The following is a 24,402-nucleotide window of genomic DNA, read 5'->3' as shown; positions in this document are numbered from 1 at the left end:
AGGCCCAGGCAATTTACTAGTTTTAAACTTACCTATCCCCCGCAGATCTTCAGTGTCAGTTATGCTAAAATTAACTAATACTGATTGATGCCCTTTTGCGACATGTGGCATGTTATTGACAACATTTATTGTGAAAACCTATGTGAAATATGCATGTTTACTTCTTTTTCATTGTCTCTTATTAATCCTTTATTACATTGTAAGAAAATTAATTTAAAATGATTTTGCATGTTTTTTTGCTTCTTTTGAAATATTCTTCTTTTTTTCTCTCTTGCCATATACAACATGTTTTTAATTTGTGCCTCAGTATTCATTGTTTCTGTCATTTAATTTTAGGGCCTTTTATGTATAGAGTGCTCTCTTCCTCCAAATGGTTTCCTAATTCATCCTTTACACTGTTCAGGTCTTATCTTCCTAGACATGGATTTAATATTTATTTATTGTATTTATTTCCCTTTAGAGACAAATTTGTTTTGATTCTTTATTCTTTGATTTTTTTAAAAGCATAATCATACTTCTTTTATTGGCTCTGAAAAAAAAACTGTTCACTGTTATAATCTATAATCTGCAAAATGAAGTATACTGTTCTAGTTTTAAAAGTTTACATTTGTTCACATACTGTAACACTTGAGCTGGTTTTCCATTAGGTACTAGCTGAATTGTCATTTCCTGATTGGATGTTTACAACAAATAAGTGAAATGAACAAGCTGCATTGCCAATTTTGAGAATAAAAAAGACTTTTTCCCAAAGAAATTTAAAAAGGTCCCTCTTCTGTTCTTTCACTACCTTTTTTTCTTTCTTTTCTTTTTTCATTTGCTTATCTCTTCCAAATCTCTGCTTTCTTTTTTTTCTACTGATTTATTCATTTTATGTAATTCCTTTTATGTAATTGTTGGATTTACACAGTTTGTTTAGGTACTAAGTCTTTCATCTCATGATTGTTCACATTTGCTCGTTACTGTACATGGTACCATGGAATATTCTTTCTTTTCCCTGAAAAACCAATAAAAAATGGAACATAAAAAAAACATTTGTACAATGTAAGACTTTTTGAGGGATGTGCAGTGTTTAAGAACTGAGATCACAGTTGCTGTCCAAACCAATGAGTCATGAGAAGCCATTCTGCTCTCTGTGGGTAGTTCATTCCAGCACTGAGGAACAAGGCCAACAAACGAATGGGTTCTGAAAGTGGAAAACTATAAAGAGAGACAGTTTGTCTGACATGAGAAGAGGAACAGAAGAGAGGCAGGAGCAGGGAAACCAGTAGAGTTCTGACTCAGAAGTGGGCAGGAACAGGGAGCGAGGGGATGGACTGGAGTAATGGAGCAGTACAAGAAAAACAAAGGAGGGACAAGATGAGACTTGGAGTGGGCAACTAGCGGACAGAAATGAAGTCAGTAGACTTTACCGGCCTGGACTAGAAGCTGTTGGTAAGGGAGGAGTGGATTCTGCTAATGTTGCTGAAGAAGCAGAAGGAACATGCCGGAAAAACAATTTTGCAAGGAGAAGATGACACTAAGGTTGTTGGCAGAAGAGGAGTGGAGTATGGTATAAATGGAGTCAACAAGGAAAGATAGGTAGAGGTCCACAGAGGGGAAGGAGGAGGAATGGACAAACGAGGGTCATATCTGAAGAGTTGGAACTCAAGAAGACGTATCCAAGAGGTGATGGGTGTGAAATAGGCAGAGGGAACAATGATGGATCCCAAAACCTCAGGGGACAACAGAGGGGAGAAAAGGAAGGAGCAAAAAGAAAGCCTTTGCATGTGAGATGAGCGAGGTAGGGGGAGAATCAGGCAGGAGTGAGCAATTCCAGAAATTTCTCCTGTAGGACAGCATAAACTGGGACCATACTTTATCAATAAAAGCATAATCCAAATTAATCACTATAAGCGATTCATAATGGGTCCATATTAGGGGAGCAGGGAGAGGAGAAGGACAGCCAGCAGGTGGATTAAGAGAAAGTAAGGAGCGAGTAGAATGGGGGTAGGAGGTGATCTGTGAGGGATGAGATGAAGTGTCGAAGAGCTAATGTGTGACAGAGCTGTAGACGGAGAAAAATGAGTCATCATTGTCTGCCAGCAACTCCAGGGAAGGGCAGTGGCTCATTCCCCACAGCTTTCTGGGAAAGGTGGTTGAAACAAGGGCTTCCATATTGTCTGAACGTGTTGTATCATTTTGGAATGCCCACATAACTCATCTCAAAGGTGTCATATCTGCACATTTTCAGTTTTCTCTTAGATTGGTTAACAGTGATACTGTAGCAATGTACTGTTTGCTTTTGTGGTTCATCATAAAAATTGTAAAAGTCCAAGAGGAGGCCAGCTAAGCCAATGGGAGATGTGGCTTTCTGCATTTTACTGGGAAAAAACACCCATCTAAGTTGCATGTCTCATTTTCAGAAGAAGCCAAAAAACACAGGAAAGCTAGAGTCATTTAGTTTGCATTACAACTTATATAGTAGTAAAATGTTATACCGGGGGCTCTGGTTTAACATTTATGAAAAAAAGATGTTAAGACTGGAATTATTTCTCATAAGAAATAATGGAAATAGGGGTTAATGGGAGTGGGGATGATGTAAATACTCCCTGGACAATGCTAAGTGTATGTATTTCAACTGTAATAGGGACCAGGTCATGACGAAGTAAGGTTACCATTGTGTACATTCATGTTTTCTGTGTATAAATAGAACATTCACATTTTCTGAGCACTTGAGCTCTTAAATGTAATTCGACCTTATTTGAAATGTTTTAGAAACATGCACAAGATGGTATAGTGCATCATGTAGGTGTAGTAAACACAAAGATGAAAGTAACATACAACAAAAATCATTTTAAATTCAACTTCTATGTAAAGTATAATATTGTTATGTACATATAATAAGTAAAGAATCTTCATAATGTATAGAGTAAGATTACTTATATTTAGCTTACCTTGCATCGTAGTCTTTTTGCGCTTCTCGAAATTTTCTTCATAATTGTGTGTGCTTTCTGTTAAGAGGACATTAAGTCAGGGAATAGAAAAAATACATTTGCATCTCAAACACATACAGTTATAAAGTAATACAGCAGTACAGCAATATATATCTATGGTTTTATTAGGAATTTGACATTTTTTATGCAGTGGGCTCTGGACTCCACTCGAAAACCTCACTGTTTTCAGGGAGGAGTTTACGTCCTTTTGACATAAAATCAGAGAATTTTACGTCCACAATCACATAAGGACAATGGCGTAAAAGCAGGGAAATGTAAAATAGCCTCATATATATGGCTTGTGTATGGCCTCATGTTTTCAGCATATTTTTTACATTGTCTGGTGTTTCTGGAATATTTCATTACAATGCCTGCCTGCCTCAGAGCTCCAAAGGAACATAATTAGTATTGGATACTTTGAAGGAAACCAGAGACATGAGATGTTTGAAAAGTATTGTGTTAAAATATTGTGTTACTGTCATGTTTCAGACAAGGCAGAATATAAGTCAGTTTTTGACTATTCATATAAAAATGCTACAGAACTCTGGGCACTCTTTCAATCAATGGCCTGTCTGGAGTTATCATCTCGGTCCCATCTGGTTCAATTTGCAGCAGAAGGAAGTCAAGTCATTTGGAACTGAAATTTGTCACTTCTATTCCGTCACAACTTCATTTACAAATGTGCTTCTTTGTTCCAGACAACAACGAAAAGATGGGTGTCTAACATTTGGAGATTGTAACTTAATCATATCATGTCAGCAACTTGGAATTCTCCACAATTGTAGCTTTAAGGGGAAAAAAGCTTTCCTTACCAAATACTAAGAAAAAATTAAAAGTGCGTTTTTTAATAGGCTTCATGTGAAATTCATTAACTTGTCTTTCACAGAATGTTTAACTATTGGTTGAAATATTAATGAAAGTAATATCTGAAAAGTCTTCATTCTTTCTTGAGTTCAATGTCTTACGTAATCTTACTTGTCTAGGTCTAAGAAATTATTACTAGGGCACAGAAGTACAGTGCTGCAGTGATTATCATTGCTGCCTCGTGCCACTGGAGCCATGGGTTTAATTCCAGACCTCTGGTAATATCTTTGTGGAGTTTAAATGTTCTTACCATGTTCACATGGATTTCCGCAAGGTGTTCTGCTGTCTTCCCACTGTCCAGACCAACTGATTAGCTTCTGGGAGAACTGGCTCTGGTGTGAGTGAGTGCTTGTTTGTCTCTGTGTGTGCCCTGGCGACTCAATCAGGGTGTACCCACTATAGGCTCCAGCTCCCCTGTGACCCTGAATTGGATGAAGAAGCTTGAAAATAGGTGGATGGATGTCAAAACCTGGGAATGAGCAACTTCTTTTGATCCGTTATCCCTCCTGCTCCTGAATGATTAAGCCAGTGAAGGCTCTTTTCAGAGCACAGTTTCATCTCTGTGGTCCATATTCAAGTCAAAGTTATCTCGTTAGGCCAAATGTGCCCAGGATTGACCAAGCAGTCTTTCCCAGTTGGCTGAACTCTTCTTGGGGTTGTATGCCTTTGAGTTAGATAGGTTTAAGACCTGGATTATGGTCTATGTCTTTCTGGGTCAAAGGTGACTTCTTTCAATTCTTTTATTTATAAATCAGAATTGCCATTTGCCCTTTGCTATGCCCATATGGTTTTTGCATCTTGGCACTGAACCACAATTCCCACAACCTTCCTCAGTTGTAAATGAGGAACAGTAGACAGACTCGTGCACCTTCAACCCATTCACTTTTGAACACCATACTGGAGATGCAGTGCTGATTGGAGAAGACACAAGTCCCTGTTACACGACAGGAGTTGCTGTGAAACTGAGAGTCCTGACCAACTAAACCCACCCCAGATCTCAGTGGAGCTCAGCCTATTACCTGCCTCAACTTCAGGAAAATCAGTCATAGCTGACTAGTGACACATCACAGGTTTGGACCTGTGATCATAGAGATCAGAGTATCCAGAGTACTAAAATTTAAATGACCATAGAGATCGGTCTGTGCCTTTACCTGTTGGGTAACTCCATAGCAATCATGCCTCTGAGCAGAGCATGCAAAGAACTCACTCCTTCTTGATGGTCTAAAGGTAGTAGCAGCAAAGGAGTAAAGAACAGCTACTATCCTTAAATGTTCCACCATTTAACACTGGTGTGTAATGAAAGGAAATGGTGTCAGTGATTCAAATGTTCTGAAGAAATGTTTCCCTTTTTGAAATTAGCTAATTTATATGGCATGTCTCCTTGTAAATGTTGCAGACAAATGCTACAGTTGAAGTCACCCTCCTCTACTTACTTGCCATGATATGATCAAGTATTCACAATTCTACAGATGATATGGTCAGGTATTCACAATGCTACACATGAAATATGAAACTTAGCCTTGAGAGAGATAACTCTAATAAATAGTGACAGCCTGAGATGACCTGTTGCTGGAGACAGATGCTGAATCTAGAATAGAGCTAAGTAATCGAGAGCCGCAGGAAATCCACTCTAACACATTCAGCTGCATACACCTGGGGACAAGAGTTAACACCCTCGATCAAGCAGAGGCCTTTACATTTATTCATTTCAGAGTTTTGGTTTTGCCTTTTCACAACTCAAATGAAAAATCTGCAGAACCCAAATCACAGCCTATTCAATGTTTAAAATTCAATACTCTGTGCTACTTTATACTCATAATCGAAACTTTGTTAAAGCAAGCTGATATATCATACAAAGAACAAACGTTCAGTGGCTCGTGCCTGGGTTCAATTACCGGGCTGCGTGGAGTTTGCATGTTCTCCCTGTGTTCAGGTGTGTGGGTGCTCCAGTTTCCTCCCACATGCTGGTAGGTTTATTGGCTTGTGGGAAAATTGGCTCTGGTTTGAGTGTGTCCACAATTGACTGGCGTCCCATCTAGGGCATACCTGCCTTGCACCTGTTGCTTGCCTGGATAGGCTCCAGCTCCCCCGTGACCTTAGGTTTGATAAAACAATTATGAAATGGATGAATAGAAGGAAGTTCAGTTGCTAATAGCTAATCAACCCCAGACATTCCTACAAAGATCACTGTGATTCCCATTCAACAGTGGCTTCAGTGCTTTTATTTAGTTAATTCAGGGCCAAAACCTGTCAGGTGACATTTAAAATGGACAAGTGCAAAGTGTTAATGTGTAGGTACAAACTACAAATATAAAACTGGAAACCGAAAATTGAAACGGGTACTTACACACATATTTTTTAATTTTCTAGACACTGGAGAAGTAATAAAAAATGCAAGCAGAACATACAATATTAGCTAGATGCGTGTGAAAGCTGTGTGTACAGGTTTGATCAACAAGATACAAAATATATTGCTGACTTGGAATCAGGCCAGAAAAGACCAACCAGACGCAAAGGACTTCCCAGACAAAAGAAAGTGCTACACTGAGAGACTAAAATAATCTTTTGGGTCTTGAACAGAGACAAGGAGACCTGATTCAAGTAATCAAATTACTCAAGGGCACTGGGAAAGTCCACCCAGTGGACTTAATCTGAATCAATAGTGAAACTTGAAGCAGAAAAAAAAACACAATTGCAAACTACAGGGATGGGCATTTAAAATAGAGAACAGGAGGCAGATCTTTACACAAAAGGTTGTGGGAGTCTGGAACAAGCTGTCCAGTGATGTTGCTGAAAATAAAACTCTGTCTTTGTTCAAGAAGAGACTGGATGAGACGTAATTAAAGTACATCTCAAAATGTAATTGTGTGGCTGTAGTTGCACTGGTTGTCTCACTGCTCTCTCACCCTGGGTGTTTGATCCTCTTGTTGACGAGAAAAGATTATTTATTATTTCAGTTTCAAGCCATTGAATTAGAAATCTGTATAACAGAACTGAGATCCTCACCCAATATAGTACTATTTTTCTTAATAGTAAGCATTACTGTCTTACTGTACTGTATGTAACACATATTATGCACCAGCATTACCAGCTTGTAGGCTACACTTTGGTCAATACTGGGAGCAGAGACTTCTTCTCCAGTGAAAACCATGATTCTGGTTGAAGTTGCATTGGTGGACCAGTAGATGGCACTCTTCCCTCTGGTCCATATTTCCCAACGAGTGCCCCAGTATACTAAGGACACTGTTGTGGGTGGTGCTGTCCTTTGGTTGAGACATTAAACCAATGTCACTACCTGGTCATTAAAGAGTCCACGGCACTGTTCATAAGATATGGATCTTAACTCTTGTCTAAATTCTGTTTTAGGCATAATTTGGATTTTCTGAGTTCAACTTAAGTCTACCTTAAAAGCTGTGTAGTTACGCTAAAGGGTACAATATGGCTGCACTTTCGCTGGTTGATAATGTGCCTTGATATTCACTGCAATGAATTATGCTATGTCACTGCAGAGAGTTATTAATTATTAATAACGAATATCTTCATATGAGATTTTAGTTTCCACTTAGTTCTGTTAAAATCCTTAATTATATTCCAGTCTTCAATGTGAATCGTCCTTTAGACTATGGAATTTTAAAATACGAAAGTTATTTATTTCGCTAATATACCCTTACATGCTGTAAATCATATTTGGGATTTAAAAAAATGAAGAAGAAAACTACAATTCCCATAGTGCAGTTGGAGATCAGATGTAGGGTGGAGGGAAGGATGACGCAAATATAAATTGCCAACTTTCAGTCATTGCTGAGGTGGGACAGCGGGATTTGTTCTTGTGCTTTGTTAGGTGACTAAGTTTAATATTTTCTTTTATTTGTTTCCCCATGGAGCATAATGTATTGATTAACGATAATTTTACTGAAATGTAACAGTGGATGGGGTTTAATTTGTGTTCGTGGATTAAAGGCTTTGTGATGACCGATACACGATGTGCAGCCGATAATCAGGAAGCGTTTCTAGGGCCGAAAGGTGTGATTGTGGAAGGGGTTTTAATGCCAGATATTTCTATAAAAAGAGATCTGCAATATGAGAAAATCGTTTATAGAGCTCTTGTTCGAACTCAATCTACAGGTTGTAGAGAAAACTGCTGGGTGCTGTGATTGGTCCAGAAAGTAAAGGCGTACTAAGTTAAAGCCTTTAAGTTTCGGTCATAGAACAGGTCTCCGGTCCAGAATCCACCACACTAAACGAGTTTATTTTCAGAGTGGTTAGGTTCTTGTGTCAATGTAGTAATTTGCTTAACTGTGCTTCTACGTCTTGACAAATGCAAAGTTTATTAAAAATAGAACTATGCTTGAAAACAACAATTATCCCATTTGTGAACTTCCTTGCATTGTTAGTTTGCATATGGGTCCCCTTTGAACTACTTGGATTTTTGCTAAAAGATAAGGAAAATAATACACTTTAAAGACACCTGCCGCCGTTTTCTGGGACATTTACGTTATTTTGTGTAGGGAAGGTTTTGTAAACCATTTTCTGGGCGACAGAAGAAACCTCTCCGTACGAGGCATTTTGTTTAAATTCGTCATCACCTCGGAAATGAGTAATAGTCTGCGAACAGTTAGTGCAGATGTACATGGTGTAACGTGACAATTTCTATGAAGTTGTAGCTTAGCATAATTTAATAAAAACGGTATAGCATGCGAGGTTATTACACCGGTTTGACATTCCTTTGCATAGAGTACAGTATGTTACACCTATTAATATGAAATATTAGTTAACCGATACAACAGTTATGTTAAAAAGAAGTTCTTGGTAGAATTGGAAAAAAAGTAATAGTTTATTGTTAAACTGTTGTATTCAAGTAATTATGCATATCAGGAAAATTTGTTTCCGATAGTGCGTCTTTTAAATTGGCAGCTCCTACCATTGCTAAATAAGAGACACCTAAATAACTTGACTTCAGGTTAAATAGTTAAAGGCTGGTTGGAAAACGAGTGGACTGTGCTGGAAAAAAGTGATTTTATTAAGTTTAATTCTGTCTCTCAAGGGGTATTCTGTTCTTAGGTTGTTTGACACCTGGGTCTATTTAAAGGTGTTTTCTGTGTTGCCTGGATGGTGCAAAGCTTTTAATCATTTGTTTGAGGTCCAGTTATAGTCTTCTGCTTTAAGTCTTGACTAGCTGTCTGCGAGGCTGCTAAAAATGATTTCAGCACTAGGAATTTTAATTAGAAAAAAGTGGGATGTAAATAGATACTGAGCTCTACATCACTGGTAAGGGTAAAAAGGACAGTGTGTATGTTTTATGTTTAAATTTGTAGCGGCTAGTTGTAATTTCTGCAAATTCTTTCCATCCTCATAAAGCTTGGCTCCAGTAAGGTGCCTCTCCTTACCTGTGCAGGTTTATTTTTTACTGTGGTTGTGGTTTCTGCAATGAACACCTTGCAGTGTAACTGGGAACATGAACTACTTTTATTCACTGAGCTAAGCTGAGAAGTGGGTACCTATAGTATAGCAGAATGCCGTTTCAAAACTATGGCTCCTTAATGGTATACTATTACAAAATCGGAATAACTGTGAAAAAATGTTGTGGTACATGTGTTCCGATTGGCCTGGCATTCTGACTGATTGCGTATTGTGTGGGTACGGTACATATGCCAGAATGTTAGCTGACAAGCCTGCTCGGTACTTTTACAAAATCTTCTAATTGGAACTTATTTTAAAGCAGGATCTCCAGTTCATGAGGAGACAAAGGAAAAGCCTACAACGAGACATGGATTGTACTTGGGCTGGTATTTTAGAGATGGTTCAGTCATACTGAATGTTTGAACTGTTTGGAGCTTTGTTTGATTAAAGGAACATTAAATGCCAAAACAAAAAATTACGGATTAATCATACCTGGTGGCTGTCTTGCCATTGGATGTACAGTGGCTCCCGTTCCAAATTGGCAGTAATCTGAAGTGCTTGCTCAAGTCAGCAGATGAAGAGGATGAAGGCTGCTGGATAGGCAGGCCTGGGCTGAATCCAAGTGAAATGTGAATAGATCTGAGGGAGGATGTGGCTGCCAGGAAACCATCTTATCTGAAAGCACTTCAAGTTACTTGCATCAAAGAAATGAGAAAATGTAGCAGGATGGATGCTGCCATCTCATACATACCCACAGAAAATGTTTGCATGCTGTAATGTTAGACAAGAAAGCGCAGATCAGATACCAGCATTGTTTAATAGATACCAGCAGATACCAGCAATTGTTCTTGCACAGCTACGGTTTGTGTAAGGTAATCTAGATAATATAAATGTCATGCATATGTAATGTTACATTAGGATTTTAAGGCTAATACGGAATCCAGAATGGGTTCTGATCCTTATACAAAAGAATTTCATTTTACACAGTTTTGTGTGTGAGAGAGAATGGGTGTTTCTGACTAAAGGTTGGCTTTGAGACTGAAACGCCTCATAATATACATTAAGCGACTTACGTTGGCTGCTGTAGTGTAGTTCTAATTGCAGTCTCTTTCCAAGACTGCAGTGTTTAAGCAGCCCTTCCCCCCTCAAAGCAACACCTGATGACAGTTGCTCAGCAGCAGGGTGCTGTTAGAGGAGGATGCTGTCTGAAACCGCCAGGTTGGTGACAGGTTCGCAGTTTATCTGAAGCTATTTATACACAGATGTAACATTCGTTTTCTGTGGTGTGTTGCTTTGTGAAAGGGTTTTGGGAAATTCAGATTTCTATTTTTTTTGATAACCAGGGTTTTATTTTTTTCAGTGTCGGGCAAAGTGGAAAAATGTCTGGAGGAAAATGGTTACAGAATAACCCGATTGACTTAAAAACAGATTCCAGATGGGAGGGAGCCATTTGTCCAGTTGAACACATTTGGTAGTTGGTAATTAATTGAGGCAAGGGCCTCGCCAAGTTGGTTCTTGAAGAAAACCAGCATTTCAGTGTCAAAACATGTCTGGTCAGTTTGTCTCCCACAATCCTTCGGTGAAGAAGTGCCTCCTACTCTCACTGTCAAATGGACTGCCACATAGTTTTCACTTGCGCCCTCTGGTTTGTGTTTCACTGTTCATTTTGAAGAATCTGATTGGATTTTGTCAGTGCTCTTGAGGATTTTGAATACTTGGATCTTGGATCATAGTCTTCTATGTACAGGACTAAAAAAGGAACATTGTTTCATGTTTGAATTGGGTAATTTATAGATAGTATCGGAGTAATATGTAACTAGTTACATGTAACTGTAATAAGATCCCATTTTATGACAGCTGTAGCAGTTCCTTTTGCAGACAGGTAATATAAAGTATAAACGTAAAGTAGTTCTTAAGCTGACTTTTTCAGCTTTTAATAGGCCTAAAATAAATCAGAAAACACCAATCTGCTACAGTGAAAAACATGCATTTACTATGGAAGTAAAAATCACATGAGCATACATGCTGCATTATGTTGACTGAAAAGTAGTCTGGTGAAACTAGTGTCTTTAATAAGTGGGCTTCCTGAGAAATTTGAGCAGGCAAAGAAAACATCTCTGTTAAATGTTCTCTCTGCTTTCCTAAGCAAAGGTCCGATGCATAAAATTGGAACATAGTGCCCTCAGATAAGCTGTGATTGTGTCAAATACCTTCTTCACTTTAGCTGGACCTCACAGTACAGGGGTGGCCATCCTAGTGCTGGAGGCTACAATCCAACAGGGTTTCTGAGGTTCATCCTCAAATCGTCACTCTGTAAAGCCTTGGAATTCATCAGCTTTAATCCGTTGGGTAAATGAATTAAGTCAGGAATGGTTGACTGTGGTCTTTGTGTGTTTTGGTGTGTTGATATTTTCATTTTAAATGATATTTAGACAATTCACTGGAACAGCCCGCCTGCTTTCAGTGGTCAGAATGAAAATATTCCAAGTTTTTGTAGGCAGTGACGATTTAAGAATGACGAGATGAAACTTCCTGGATTTTGCCTCTCTGACTTGCGTGTGTTTGCATTTTCATTTAAAATTCTTTCTTTTCAGAATTATTTAATATGCATTAGTTAAAAAGTATTGCAAAGTGGTATCCTATGAACACAAACAAATAAGCCCAACAGTATTATAACAGTGCCTTTCTGGTGATGATTCTGAGGTGATGTAAGAATACAATATTGACAATGGATTACCGCCTATATTAAACTGACTTTTGAGTGGGACTTTTCATCATGGTATCTTTAGTTCGCTTCAGAATTGAAACGAACCAGTTTAAAATGTTTTAATCCAATCGAGCCTTAAATTGAAAATAGATCAATAAGGATTTGATGTTGTTGTAGTGAAACCTGTGCAGGATTGTGGTTTCAGGATGGCAAGACCTGCAATGTTTGGCCAACCTGTTCTGAGAGCAGTGAACAGACGCAGGCTTTGCACTTCCCAGCACACAGCCGTACTGGATAAATCAAGATAAGATGAGGGACAAGTAATGGGTTTATTCCTGGCTGAAAAGAGAAGTAACAAAACACAATGTTTTCCTCCTCACAGCTGGAGAAGGCTCCAAGGCCGAAACGTTGTGTTGTCTTCCTTCTCTTTTCAGCCTGGAATAAACCTCTTACTTCTTCCTTTGCTGCCTATGCACGCTTTCACAGCTACCCACCTGAACTAAGATAAGATCACTTTATTAGCCCTGTACAATTTCTTGCGTTAGGAATTTATCTTTTCGCATACCCCAGCTTGCTCGCCATGAGACACAGACAGGCAGAGAAGCTTGGGGTCAGAGCGCAGGGTCAGCCATTGTACAGCGCCCCTGGAGCAGTTGGGGTTAAGGGCCTTGCTCAGGGGTCCAACGGAGTAGGATTCCTCTGCCGGCTGCGGGATTTGAACCGGCAACCTTCCAGCCACAGGCGCAGTAATGTAATTTCATAAGTAATGTTACTTTTTTCAGAGTAATAATTGAACAGTTATGTTTTTAATGTATAACAAATTTGGGACTACTTTTCAAAAGTAACTTCTCCAACATTATATATGTCTTATTGCAATTCTGCTGCCATTGTAATTGAATCAAGGCAAATACATGCTACTTTATTTGTAACTGACGAGTACTTACAGCGCTGTCCCAGCTATCATCTATTCTAAACAGACCTGTGTTTGCCAGTGTGTCAGCAGAGCATCTCCCATGTGCTGCAGATGTCACACCTGTGAAGTGCTGTCTCAGGCATTAAGCATGAGGAGCAATTTCACTCTCGACACCTTTACTGCAAATTCTTTCTTCTCATGCAGGTTACATATTTTATTTTTCATTTTTGGCCCTCTGTTGACACAGTTAATGTAAAAAAGTAAATACGACTGTTTTACTTAATTGAAATTTTCATTACTGCTGTACACCTTGTGACAGTACTTATAATTGTGAAAACTATTTTTTTTGCAAAGTGTTTTATAATTGTGTAATAAAAATCTTCAGCTGTAGCTCATGTACCCAGTGAAATAGGTGGATCATTACAGTGATTATTATAATCTGTAGGCCTCTGTGAATAATGAATTTCTACAGTAAATCAGCTCTCGATCAACCTCTGACTTTTGACACCACACTCTTGATTGTTCACATCCAGCTACATTTTAAATGAATACTTGAATTGGATTTCCACTCAAGCACATTTCATTTCTTCAGCTGAATCAGGCCTGACCTTTCTGCAGACTGAACAGCTACTGTATGTTGATGTTCCTGCAGTCTTTTACTGCACTAAAGTATTGGCTTTAAACAAACCATGCTAAAGATGATTAATTTGTCTTCTTTGAAAAATGGTTTAATTGTGATGAAGCTTTCAGAGAACAATGACAATACCGCTTTCTTAGGGCTGCTTTGTTTTTGTTTGGCATTTGTCTGTTCAGTCTTGTAAAATATGTAGGAATATGTAGATAAGCCCTCTATCACAGCATTGTATTGGTAGTGATTCTGTCCTTTGACTCTGTGCTTGTTCCAAACTGGCTCATTGCTAAAACCTACACTCATGGCCACAAAAGCAGGAGAAAATATCTATGGGCTGGAATCCTTATGGCTTCTGGAGGGTTTCTGGAAGTTCTCTATCTACTACAGAGCAAGAGATAATGACTTTCACTTAACCATGAAGAGCTTGATTGGCACAAACTCAAGAAGATTCAGTTTCCACAAGAAATGGAGTTCAGAACCTCTGTCCTACTTTATTTTACCTTCAGTCCATGACAGTTGCTTCAATTGTATTGCTTAATTGATGCTTAACTCGTTAACTACAGGTTATTGTAACAGTAAAAAAGTGGGAAAAGTGAACTTTTTTTTTCTCTATTGAGGTTTGTATGCTCTCCAGATGGTACAATTGATTTGAAATGTGGCAGCATTATCTATTATAAGTACCAGAATAAGAAAGTGTAGTTCTATTAATATTTCCTAAAAGTTGTTACTACTTATATAATATAGTATTTTTGATGTAAAAAATGAATATACAGCTAAATATTTAGAACTGGGCAAAGAACATGAAGGATGCTTTCTTAAACACCTGTAATTTTGGAATTGGCAAACTGTTTTATGATTTATGATTTGGTGAGTAAAGGATTGGGTAAAGGAATTTGTAATCATAAACTAACGAAACTAACATTCTTTCAGACGGTGTTTAACACTATTAACAGTGTTGATTTTGGTGTGTTTGTGATACAGGTATGGAACTATTATTTTGTTGCTTACATGCTGAGAAATCAAACTTGTTTATCCAGACTGTTTCCTTAATACAAACACAGTTCATAAAAGATATTTTAATGTAAGTTCTTGTACTTGTTTGGTGTCTTTAAAAGTTGATCAGATCATTTGCATATCCAGGTTTTTGCGTCTGTTGTTTGTGCAGAATGAATGCTCTCCTTGTATGCAGATTTTAAATGCACTAAACTATAGGATTTTGTTTTCTAGGTGTTGATTGGAGGATCTCAGAGAACAATGTTTGACGTAAAAGCCTGGGCAGAGTACATTGTTGAGTGGGCTGCCAAAGACCCCTATGGCTTCCTCACCACTGTGATCCTGGCTCTAACTCCACTATTCATAGCCAGTGCAGTGTTGTCATGGAAGCTGGCAAGAATGATTGAGGCCAGAGATCGAGAACAAAAGAAGAAACAAAAACGTCAAGAAAACATTGCAAAAGCAAAGAGGTCAAAGAAAGACTGAGAGACTTGGGAAGGGCAAAACAACGGCACATTTCTACAACTTTGATTCCAATTCCTTCCATAAAGGAGTCTCGTTCTTTGTACAGATTTTACAAGAGACGTTTAGCAACACTTAGAAACCCAGCAGTTCCTTGAGCTGTGGTAGCAAAGTTAATGACTGGGAAGTGGGTGGGGGCGGGGGCAAATATAAAATTGAATTTATTAATCACTAGCAATCTACCATAATAATTAGTGTGTATTATGCTGTAGCCTGTCATTGAACACTGTCACCATCTATTGTGATAATATCCAGTTGTGTGTTTCTGTTACTACAGTATGTCACCTGCTGGCTTTTTTTAACCATTAACATGTTTTTGTAAAATTCAGTTTGCAAAGATCTACAATCTTCTGTTTTGCATTGCATCCCATTTGCTACTCTTCAGAATGCGTTCCTTGTACTGTGACAGACCGCACCCGTTTCTTTAGTAACTGGGGAGAAAACTGGTCTTTTGTCTGACCAAGTTTCAAATGCTTTAAAACAATATTGCGTTAATTTGCAATACCTTTCCAGATGTTCTTCTATCAGATTCCTTTATTTTTTAATCACTCTTGTCTTTATCCTTTACATACATTCTAAACAACTGGGCTCTTGATAAATATAAGTGGAAAAAATTAAAGCAGGAGGCTGGGCTTTCAGAGATTTGTGTAGCCTATGATTTAATTTAATAATCCCTGGCAAATTGACAGTTTACTCTTTACAGGATGCCCAACAAGAAAAACAAGAAATATATAAAATCAGTTAATAGTTTAAAATTTTAATAGTAAAGTGAGGATTTTGTAAATACTTGTTAACATCATATGAATGGAACACTTATGATTTTAATTAATAATCTGCTAAGTGGTGAAGAGTCAACTTTTACGAATTATCAAAAACTCAAAACGCTACAGCTGTGGTTACCAAATGAAGAATACTGAAACAGTGATATGAATTTAATCAGCACCAGAATTCTTATAATATCCAGAGTACATAATTGAAAACCGTCACCACCTACGTGTACATTTCAGTATTAAGATTTACTTCGGATGTCATGTTTTTGTTCTGAATATGCCTAAAGAATCATAATAAATCAATTTCCTAGGTTAATGATATTTTTCAGCTTCATGTTAGAAACATGTTTTTTTATCTGTGTCACTTGTTGGCCCCATATCTTTTTCTGTATCTGTATTTTTTTAAAACAGGTGCCTGTAGCAACTGTCGCATTATTGCAAGACAGCTATTGCTGGGTTGCTCAGAATAAAAGACAAGTTGTCTCCAAAGAACAAGCCATTCCTTATTTTCGAGCCGAGCAGAGGCACTGGTTGGTGTGAATTTCCGAGGGCACGCGGGTGTTGCTGTACACCTGTGCGAAGGCGGTGCTGTTGATAAGAGTGGTTCCTCTTGAACCAGCAGTGCGGGATTCAGCACGTGAGGAACTGCTGACAGCTCTAGCAAATGCCCACTTTCCTTAACAGCCCAGAAAATCAAGAGATTGACCTGAGTATATGCCGTTATCTCCAACGTATTTAAATACAGCCTAGGTTTATTTAAATAAAGTCTAAATCCACTTAAACATTTTCTCATAATTAAAACAAGTTTCTTTTCTTCACGGTCTCTCGAGCGGAACAGTGCATCACTTTCGAGGCCCCACAACCTGAAGAACTTTGAAAACAATGGTTTTAGAACAATTTTAGATTAAAACAGCAAGAGGGTCTGGCTGAATCACAAAGACAACAGGTCAGTTTACTCATTTTTAAAATGATCTCCTTAAATCGAAACGTTTCATAGATTTCCACAGACATTTAACATGAGAAATCCTTCGGAAGGAAGAAGCTATTTAATAAGAGTAACATGACGAAGAAATATGCTCATTATAATATTAATAAACATTAATATACCCTATGTAAAGTGAACAAACTAATATTAAGTTAGTTCACTTTGCAGTAATAAAGTGACAATGTGACACAACATGCAAAGTTTTTGACGTCTATTTAACTGCATTTTTTACTTTTTGGAGCAGTGCACTTTTCTGAAATCTGAGAGCCTTTCACCCTAGTGGCGGTGATTAGAAGAGCTGAATACATTTTAGGATTCGTTTTCTTCATTCACAGTCATTATGGCCATTCCACGGCACGACTTATGACTTGGTGTTGTCCCCAGAGGGCTTCCAGGACCCAGGCTCAAAGGTGTTGGCTGTACTGGTAGGGTCTTCGCTGGGCCCAGTCAGCTCAAAGCGCCGGGCTGAGGCGTGTCCTTTAATCTGAACCTGTGCTGGCCGAGCCACCAGCCCTTCCTCCTGCTCCTCGACTCGAAGAGCCATCTCCCTGTCTGCCACTTCTTTGGCACGGGCTTTGATGTCATCCCTGTAGCGTTCGTTTTTCAGTAGCTCCTTCAAATTAAACACAAAGGTGAGATTAGCTCAGTAACGCAAAAGCAATGGGGCTCCATGTAACCTTGAATATGCTCATGAAGGGCTATAGGGGAGATTTTTCCTTACCCTGCAGAAATACCAGAGCCAGTCTGGCACTCCTTCCAAGTGTTAAATGTAGATGAAAGCCTAGTACAAGCCCGTACTGTCTCACCCTCATGACTCATCTTAGAATGATGCATTGTGAGGTGCAGCTTTGTGTACCTTCTTTATTAACCTTAAAATTATTTTTTTTTGTGTGAAAGTTTGTTCCAGACTAAATTGGATTCCTGCACTGGAGGTATAGAAAGCAAATCCTTCTGGCAAAATAAGAGATGCCTAATCTTTAAATTGGAACTTTATACCATTGTGAAACATAAAAATGATGCAATGCTACTGACATTTGACAGACCAATATAATTCAGAATAAGAACACACCTTTAGGTTAAAGAACATAGGCAGCAATTCCTCTAACTGTACAGTGACATATGGGGAAGGTTTAAGGGCCACTTTTATTCTTTGCACAGTTATAATTTTTTAATCTGAAGGGTCAGCATTCTGAATGTTAGGACAGTTACACCTATGTGACAGATGATGGCATTAAGCTTTGGACTGCTATAAATTAGCTTAGAAATAACATAAATCCTCAAGGCTTGTTGGAAGCTATTTTGATGTAGTTGTTTCCCATTTCCCAGTGGTATATCATGACAGTGAACCCAATAAAAGATCTATCCTGATGGAGTTATAGTTGCACTCAAAACAGCTATATGGTATTTAGACATTGTTAAATGTAATTTAATTCACCTTACTTGTGTATTAAATTTATTACAAGAAGTAGTATCAATTTTGACAAATTAACTGGACAAGGTGAAAAAAGCAATTTATCCTGTGTTAAAGCACTTCAGTAATGCAATTAATATATATTTGTGGCTAAGTTCTATTCAGACATAGTGCTCTTCTCAATGGGGCAGTCTAACATATTGACATAAAGGTGTGGTGTGTGTATATAAATCTAAGTCCTGTTTGTGCTAACCAATTAATTTACAATGATTTGGTATTATAAAGCTTTATTCAATGTTTGAAGACAATGAGGAACCACTGTTGATAGTAAAATTTGTCAAAAAAAAAAGTTCTACAAAGAGGTAAGGAGAGGAAAAAATTGAAAACCTTCATATTTACTTAGAAAGACAGGATTGAAAGCTGTCCACAACATTCACTTCAAGGTCACACAATGTGAAGTGCCAAGCAAAACGATGAGTAATTCTTTTGATTCCCATCAACACAATTAACCAGTAGGAAACAGTCAACAAGTTTCAAGTCCCACCAGTTTAAGCATGTTGTGTCAAAACCCTGCCCTGAGATATTAAGATCATATTTAAGGTAAATGAATTTCCCTCCATCCTTTCTGGTTTCTTTTCATCCTGAGTTTTGACTTGTGTGTGGTAAAGTTATTTGGATGGTCTGAAAGTGCATTTAAATGCTTGCATGTTCCCACAATGTGCTGTACTACATCACTGTTACTGCTTTGTTGTTCAAAATGTTCACCCGTAAACATCTATGACATTCAAGGCAATAGTTCTTCTTTTAATTAGAAAAATGCTTAATTCCTTATTTTCCTAAGAGACAACACAAGTAAAAAAAAATATTTGGAATTAGGACTTATTAAATCGTTTTTTTGGCTTATTTTGTATTTTGTATTTATTGGTGCTAACACACCTCCATAATTAGAAGCCATTCAGGGAAAAAGGATGAAAATCTGGAAAAGCTAAAACATCAATAAATAAAAAAAGAAACAAGTACTGGGCCTCTGTGATTCTCTTTTCTGTCCCTTTAAACCACCTAAATATTTTTAGACATTTATAGTCTTTTTCTTAAACTCTTTTACTGTTCATTACTCAAAACATTATCTTCATTAATGGTACTGTTAACAGTAAAACTCCTAAGAGCTGTATTATAAGTATTACAATTATGCACTTAATTACATAATTAATCCAGCTATACAACTAAAAGCACAGTTGGAACAAAAACCAGTAGACACTTGGGCCCTTTAGGAACTGAGTTTGAGACCGCTGAGTAATGGCTAGAGAAGTATTTTGTTCTTGCAAATCCATCACACACTCAAATGCAGATCTGCCTGAAAATACTTAACTTATTAAAGAATTAATAGGATTTTAAGAGTTGCTGCAAATCCATTCTGAATTTTGTTCTAACTGCCTGTAAATTGCTTAATTGATCTAATTATAACTGGGCAACAATACCATGGGGAAATGATTAATCAGTTCTAATTAAAAGATACCTGATAAACCAGGTATTGCATACCTGCAGGACTATGGGCCCTGAAAGAATGGGATGATTGCAACCTCTATGGCAGTGCACACCCAGTCATTCGAAAAAAAAATCCATCCGCAAATTTTAGAATAAATCGAGGATGCAAAGTATATATTTTGCCATATCAGAATTTTACAGTGAACCCACTGGATCCGAAGGAAACATTCTTCAGAAAAAGGGCTAGAACACTTAGCTCTTCAGGAACAGCTGTAGGCAACTGATACACAGGGTGGTGAAAAAGTATATACCATTATGATTTTACGGATTTTAACATATTTAGCCTTCACCTAGTCCTCGCAAAGTCCTAATAGTTGATAAAAGTAACCTCATTTGACAAATAACACACAAAAATCTACTTTATCAAAATTAAAAAGAAAAACACGGCTTGTAAGAAATGATGAGTCTCTTGCATCGCCTGGGAGGAATACAAAATGCTTCAACTCCACAGCATCCCTGGTGGTTTAGGTCTGGACTAAACCCCAATAAGGTTTTATATACAGTACTTTTAGGCCTTGGTGTGGACTACAGTAGGTGAAGGTGAAGTATATCTAAATATGCTAAACCATAAAATCTTAGGGGGACGTACTTTTCACCACAGTGTATGTGGCAGAAATAGTCCCTTATTGTTGCTCGGTGGGCCTTTTTTTCTGCTCTTTCAGCATTGCAGTATGCACCAAGAAAAAGCGCATGGGTGGGAGGGGGAAAATTCCACAGAAATTCACCATCCTTCTTTTCATTAGTTTTATAACCTCTGCACAATCGCGATCAATACCTCTCCGACGGTTCCTTTGATTACATGCCAAGAAAAAAAAAAACCTGTATCTTTGGTCACTGCGCTGAAGCCCAGATGGGGGAAAAAAAGAAATGAAGCAATGGACTAATCAAAAGCCAAATTGTCAAACTGGCATGGACCACCGGTAAAGCGCTTAACAAAACAAAAGTGTTAAAAAGTTTATGAATCTGAACTGCTAAAAGAACAATTGAGAATAAAGGAACCCAAACAGGAAATCCTCTCCACCCAGCACCCTCTGCACAACAGGTAGAGGATCCCCAAACTACAAGACAGCTGCCACAGACGCCCTTCAAGCCTCCACCATCCCCCGCCCCTTCACTCTGGCTGACTGACATCAAACAGGCCGGGATCCAGTGATGTCAGCAGACAGAAAAATAAGTTTAGATCTGCGGTATTTCAGAACAGTTTGGTGAAGCTGTTACGTTCAGATATTTCATTCCAATATTCCGTTTTAGATCTTACATTATAAGAGTTATAAGCCATTATAAGAGTTAAGCCTCAGCATCATGTTATCGAAATGAAAGAAAATCTGTTCAAAATATGTCAGGCCCCTGAATGTGGGTAACACAAGATCACACTAGAAGAAGGAATGTAAACATCTGTGCATCCATCCATTTTCTACCTGCTTTATCCACTGCAGGGATAAACCGGAGGAGGAGGAGCCTATCCCAGCAAGCAACAGGCACAAAAGCCGAGATGTCAGTCCATCTCGGGGCACACACACTAGGGCCAGTTTTCCCCAGAAGGCAATTAACCTACCAGTATGTCTTTAGACTGTGTGAGGTAATAGGAGCACCCAGAGGAAAACCAAGCGAACACAGGAAGAACTTACAAACTCCACATATCTAGAATTCAACTCAAGGCCCAGTGCTGCAAGACAGCAATGCTAACCACTGCTCCGCTGTGCCATCCACTGTAAACACCTTAAAACCAAATATTTTATTCCTTCATAGAATGCTCTTAATGTACATATGTTGGGAGGTAATTTGAATGGTCGGTCAAATATAATAATAATAACAACATCACTTTATTAACCCTTTACAATTTCTTGCATTAGGAATTTGTCTTTTCGCATACCCCAGCTTGCTCTCCATGAGACACACAGACACACAGATAGGGAGAGAGCTTGTGGTCAGAGCACAGGGTCAGCCATTGTAGAGCACTCCTGGAGCAGTTGATGTTAAGGGCCGTGCTCAGGGGCCCAACGAAGTAGGATTCCTCTGCTGGCTGTGGGAATTGAACCGGCAACCTTCCAGCCACAGGCGCAGATCCTTAGCCACAGAGGCACCTCTCCGTGGATAAATATATTTATCTAATAATGTAAGTTCGATGCAGCAAAAGAAAGATCCTAACCTTTCAGAAATAAATCATTCATAACGATGCAGCAAAATGGGAATCGGGAATATTTTCCCTTTCATTTCCATCAAAGCAGGTCAAAGCAGCAGACATACATAGTTTAAAGTGGATCTGGAAAATGATCATGTTAAAAAGAGGACTGGAGCTTGCGTGTACATTCTGTTAAGTGTTGGCACACAGAAGAAAAGCTGCTGGGCGGGCACCAGTAATTTAACCTTGTGGTCCCAGTGTCTGTCACTGGTCTCAATGTTCTTTTTTCATTCGTACTGTCTCTAGGTAAACCGCTGATGAGCAAATTCAATTGCTAGAGTCTTCACAATTTTAATGGAAACAGACATCTCCGAACATGTGTCAGACTTTAAAATTCTTCTCTGCCACAAGCCTGCAGTTGAGGAGGAGAAACAGAAAGCACCATGACTGGCCTACTAATTTTGGGTTTTATGTAAATCAATTTTTTGACCAAGGAAACATTTTCTCGAGAACAGTGATAGTATTGAACACTGCTTCAGAATACAAGCCAGGCTAACAAACATTGCCCAGATTTTAATTAGTATTACTGATCAAAGAATCTTTTGACCTGAACTTTCACTTGTCGACAACTTGGCAAATACAGAACCTACTAAAAAAGTATTTGCTCATGAAAGGTGCTTCATCGGTTGTTTATGGTCAGGTTTATCAGATTAAATCTTAAATAATTGTATTATCTCTATTTATTTATGGTAACTTCAAAAGAAGAAATACAGTATAGGATTTGCAAATATTTACCACCTTTATCTTAACAAGAGAAATTATACCAAGACACCTAGTTCAAGACCCATTGCCCCCTGACCTGTATCCATGGATACCTGATGACTGACAGTAGAGCAGGCAGAAATACTATTACAGGGTTGTTTCATGCCAGGATCCTGACAAAGATGATCAAGTAGAAGAATTAACTGAAGATATGCTGCTGACTTGAGCCAAAACACCTGTGCACAGGTCTTTGTCATTTGTGAATATGATTTTCAGCCGCTGAACCACTCACCCGGAAGTCTAGCTCAGCCCTTCTGGGATTACAATTTCAACAACCTCTTTGACATATGAGATTTGTAGGCGAAAATGAGACAATGGGACAGATGCATTTACACCAGGGGTTGAGAAGGGAACTATGCTGGAAGGTGGAATTTGGGTGAACAGTTTTAAGTCCTTTATGCCATGAATTTACAGACAAGTATGAGTCTATGTGGGACTACAGTCTGCTTGGAAGTTTCATCGTCGGGTTCCATGCATAGGAGTGCTTGTAAAATACTGTGTTGCCCTTCACGTGCCTGTGATCCTTCTGTGATTTTCAAACATGTTAGAAGCATGACTGTAGATTTCTTCTCTATGGTGACAACAATGATTTATTATCAATCTTTATACAGTATTTCATGTATCATTCACCTCAAATTATTCCTTTTGGAACACTCAGACACTACTCTCTTTGGGATGTTATGCTATTATAGGTTGTAATACATCCATTTTTATCACTCCTTTCTATAATGAAAAGACAAATAGGCCTCCAGCAGTATGACCACGTGAAAAGAAATATCCTTAATTAACCTAAATCTGGTAAATTAAACTTCTCAATGAGAGAGAGACTAACAAACTAATTCCTTCTAAACAAAAACTAAAGCTGCTAGCCAACTGGGGAGAATCTATAAATCAACAGCTCCAGTCATGAACTCTGCAATGATACTCTCATGACTATTACAATGCATGTATGGTATCTTCTGATGAATTTCAGTTCTGGAAACTCATTTGAGGGTTGCAGCAATTTGGTGGCAACAGTATAATTTTGTGGGAGGACATTAATGCTAACACCTGGTGTTGTTGCTGGTCATTCATATTATGCTGACCACATTTTGAAACCTGTACTACTCCCTTTATTAAAGTAACACAATCACGAATCCGATTCTTTCATGTCAATCAAAGGCATTCAAATGCCTGCTGTATCATCAGATCTCTTCTCAACTGTGCATACGAGATGAGTCAGGTAGGTATGTTTGGCAATGTAAATCACAGCCAGCTAATGATGAACCATCTCAGATTCGGCAGTTGCTTTACAGACAATGCTGTGATCTGTGTGCAACTTGTCTTTCAGTGTGTGCCATTCAGCTTCCAAGCTTGTGTTTGAGCTACCACTGTCATTTCCTATGGCGACACTGCCAAATAACTTACACACGGCTCTCAGTGACTTCAAACCCATACAAATTTGTGTATTTGAAAAAACTGTTTCTCAGGCCATATTTCAGTTGCAACTGTTACTATTTTGCAAGAGTGCATGAACATCCAATCCTTTGATTCTTTACCACCAGTAAACTAAGCTTGAAAGGCACTGACTACGTTTCCAAGGGTGAACGATAGCTTCCCTTTAATAATTGGTAAAAGATGTGAGATTGCATTTAAACAGAAATGCTGTTTAATCTGTTTCCACATTTCAATGTAATTTTATATTATTGTGTTATGATTACATATAGATGTGTTTATTCCAATGATAGATTAGAGTAACCAATGCA

The 24,402-nt window shown here is 38.3% G+C and overlaps 2 protein-coding genes across 3 annotated transcripts in view; one reads left to right on the top strand and one right to left on the bottom strand.

Annotated features, from left to right (window-relative positions):
* The first annotated feature begins 7,594 nt into the window (after nucleotides 1-7,594).
* Nucleotides 7,595-16,267, top strand: smim15 (small integral membrane protein 15). Its single transcript, XM_015367315.2, has 2 exons — nucleotides 7,595-7,677; nucleotides 14,715-16,267. Exon 2 carries the CDS (start codon nucleotides 14,742-14,744, stop codon nucleotides 14,964-14,966), a length of 225 nt encoding a protein of 74 aa, XP_015222801.1. The 5' UTR covers nucleotides 7,595-7,677; nucleotides 14,715-14,741; the 3' UTR covers nucleotides 14,967-16,267.
* Nucleotides 15,922-24,402, bottom strand: part of ndufaf2 (NADH:ubiquinone oxidoreductase complex assembly factor 2) — a 59,985-nt gene continuing 51,504 nt past the window's right edge. For both annotated transcript variants that reach the window (XM_015367307.2, XM_006626908.3), the window contains one exon: nucleotides 15,922-17,370. In XM_015367307.2, coding sequence (XP_015222793.1) covers nucleotides 17,119-17,370 — 252 coding nt within the window. In that variant the 3' untranslated portion in view covers nucleotides 15,922-17,118. The remainder of the gene's footprint in view (nucleotides 17,371-24,402) is intronic.

The sequence above is a fragment of the Lepisosteus oculatus genome, chromosome 3 (assembly GCF_040954835.1).
Source record: "Lepisosteus oculatus isolate fLepOcu1 chromosome 3, fLepOcu1.hap2, whole genome shotgun sequence".
NCBI lineage: Eukaryota > Metazoa > Chordata > Actinopteri > Semionotiformes > Lepisosteidae > Lepisosteus > Lepisosteus oculatus.
The sequence above is the reverse complement of the archived record's forward strand: the minus strand, read 5'-3'. Positions and strand labels throughout refer to the sequence as shown.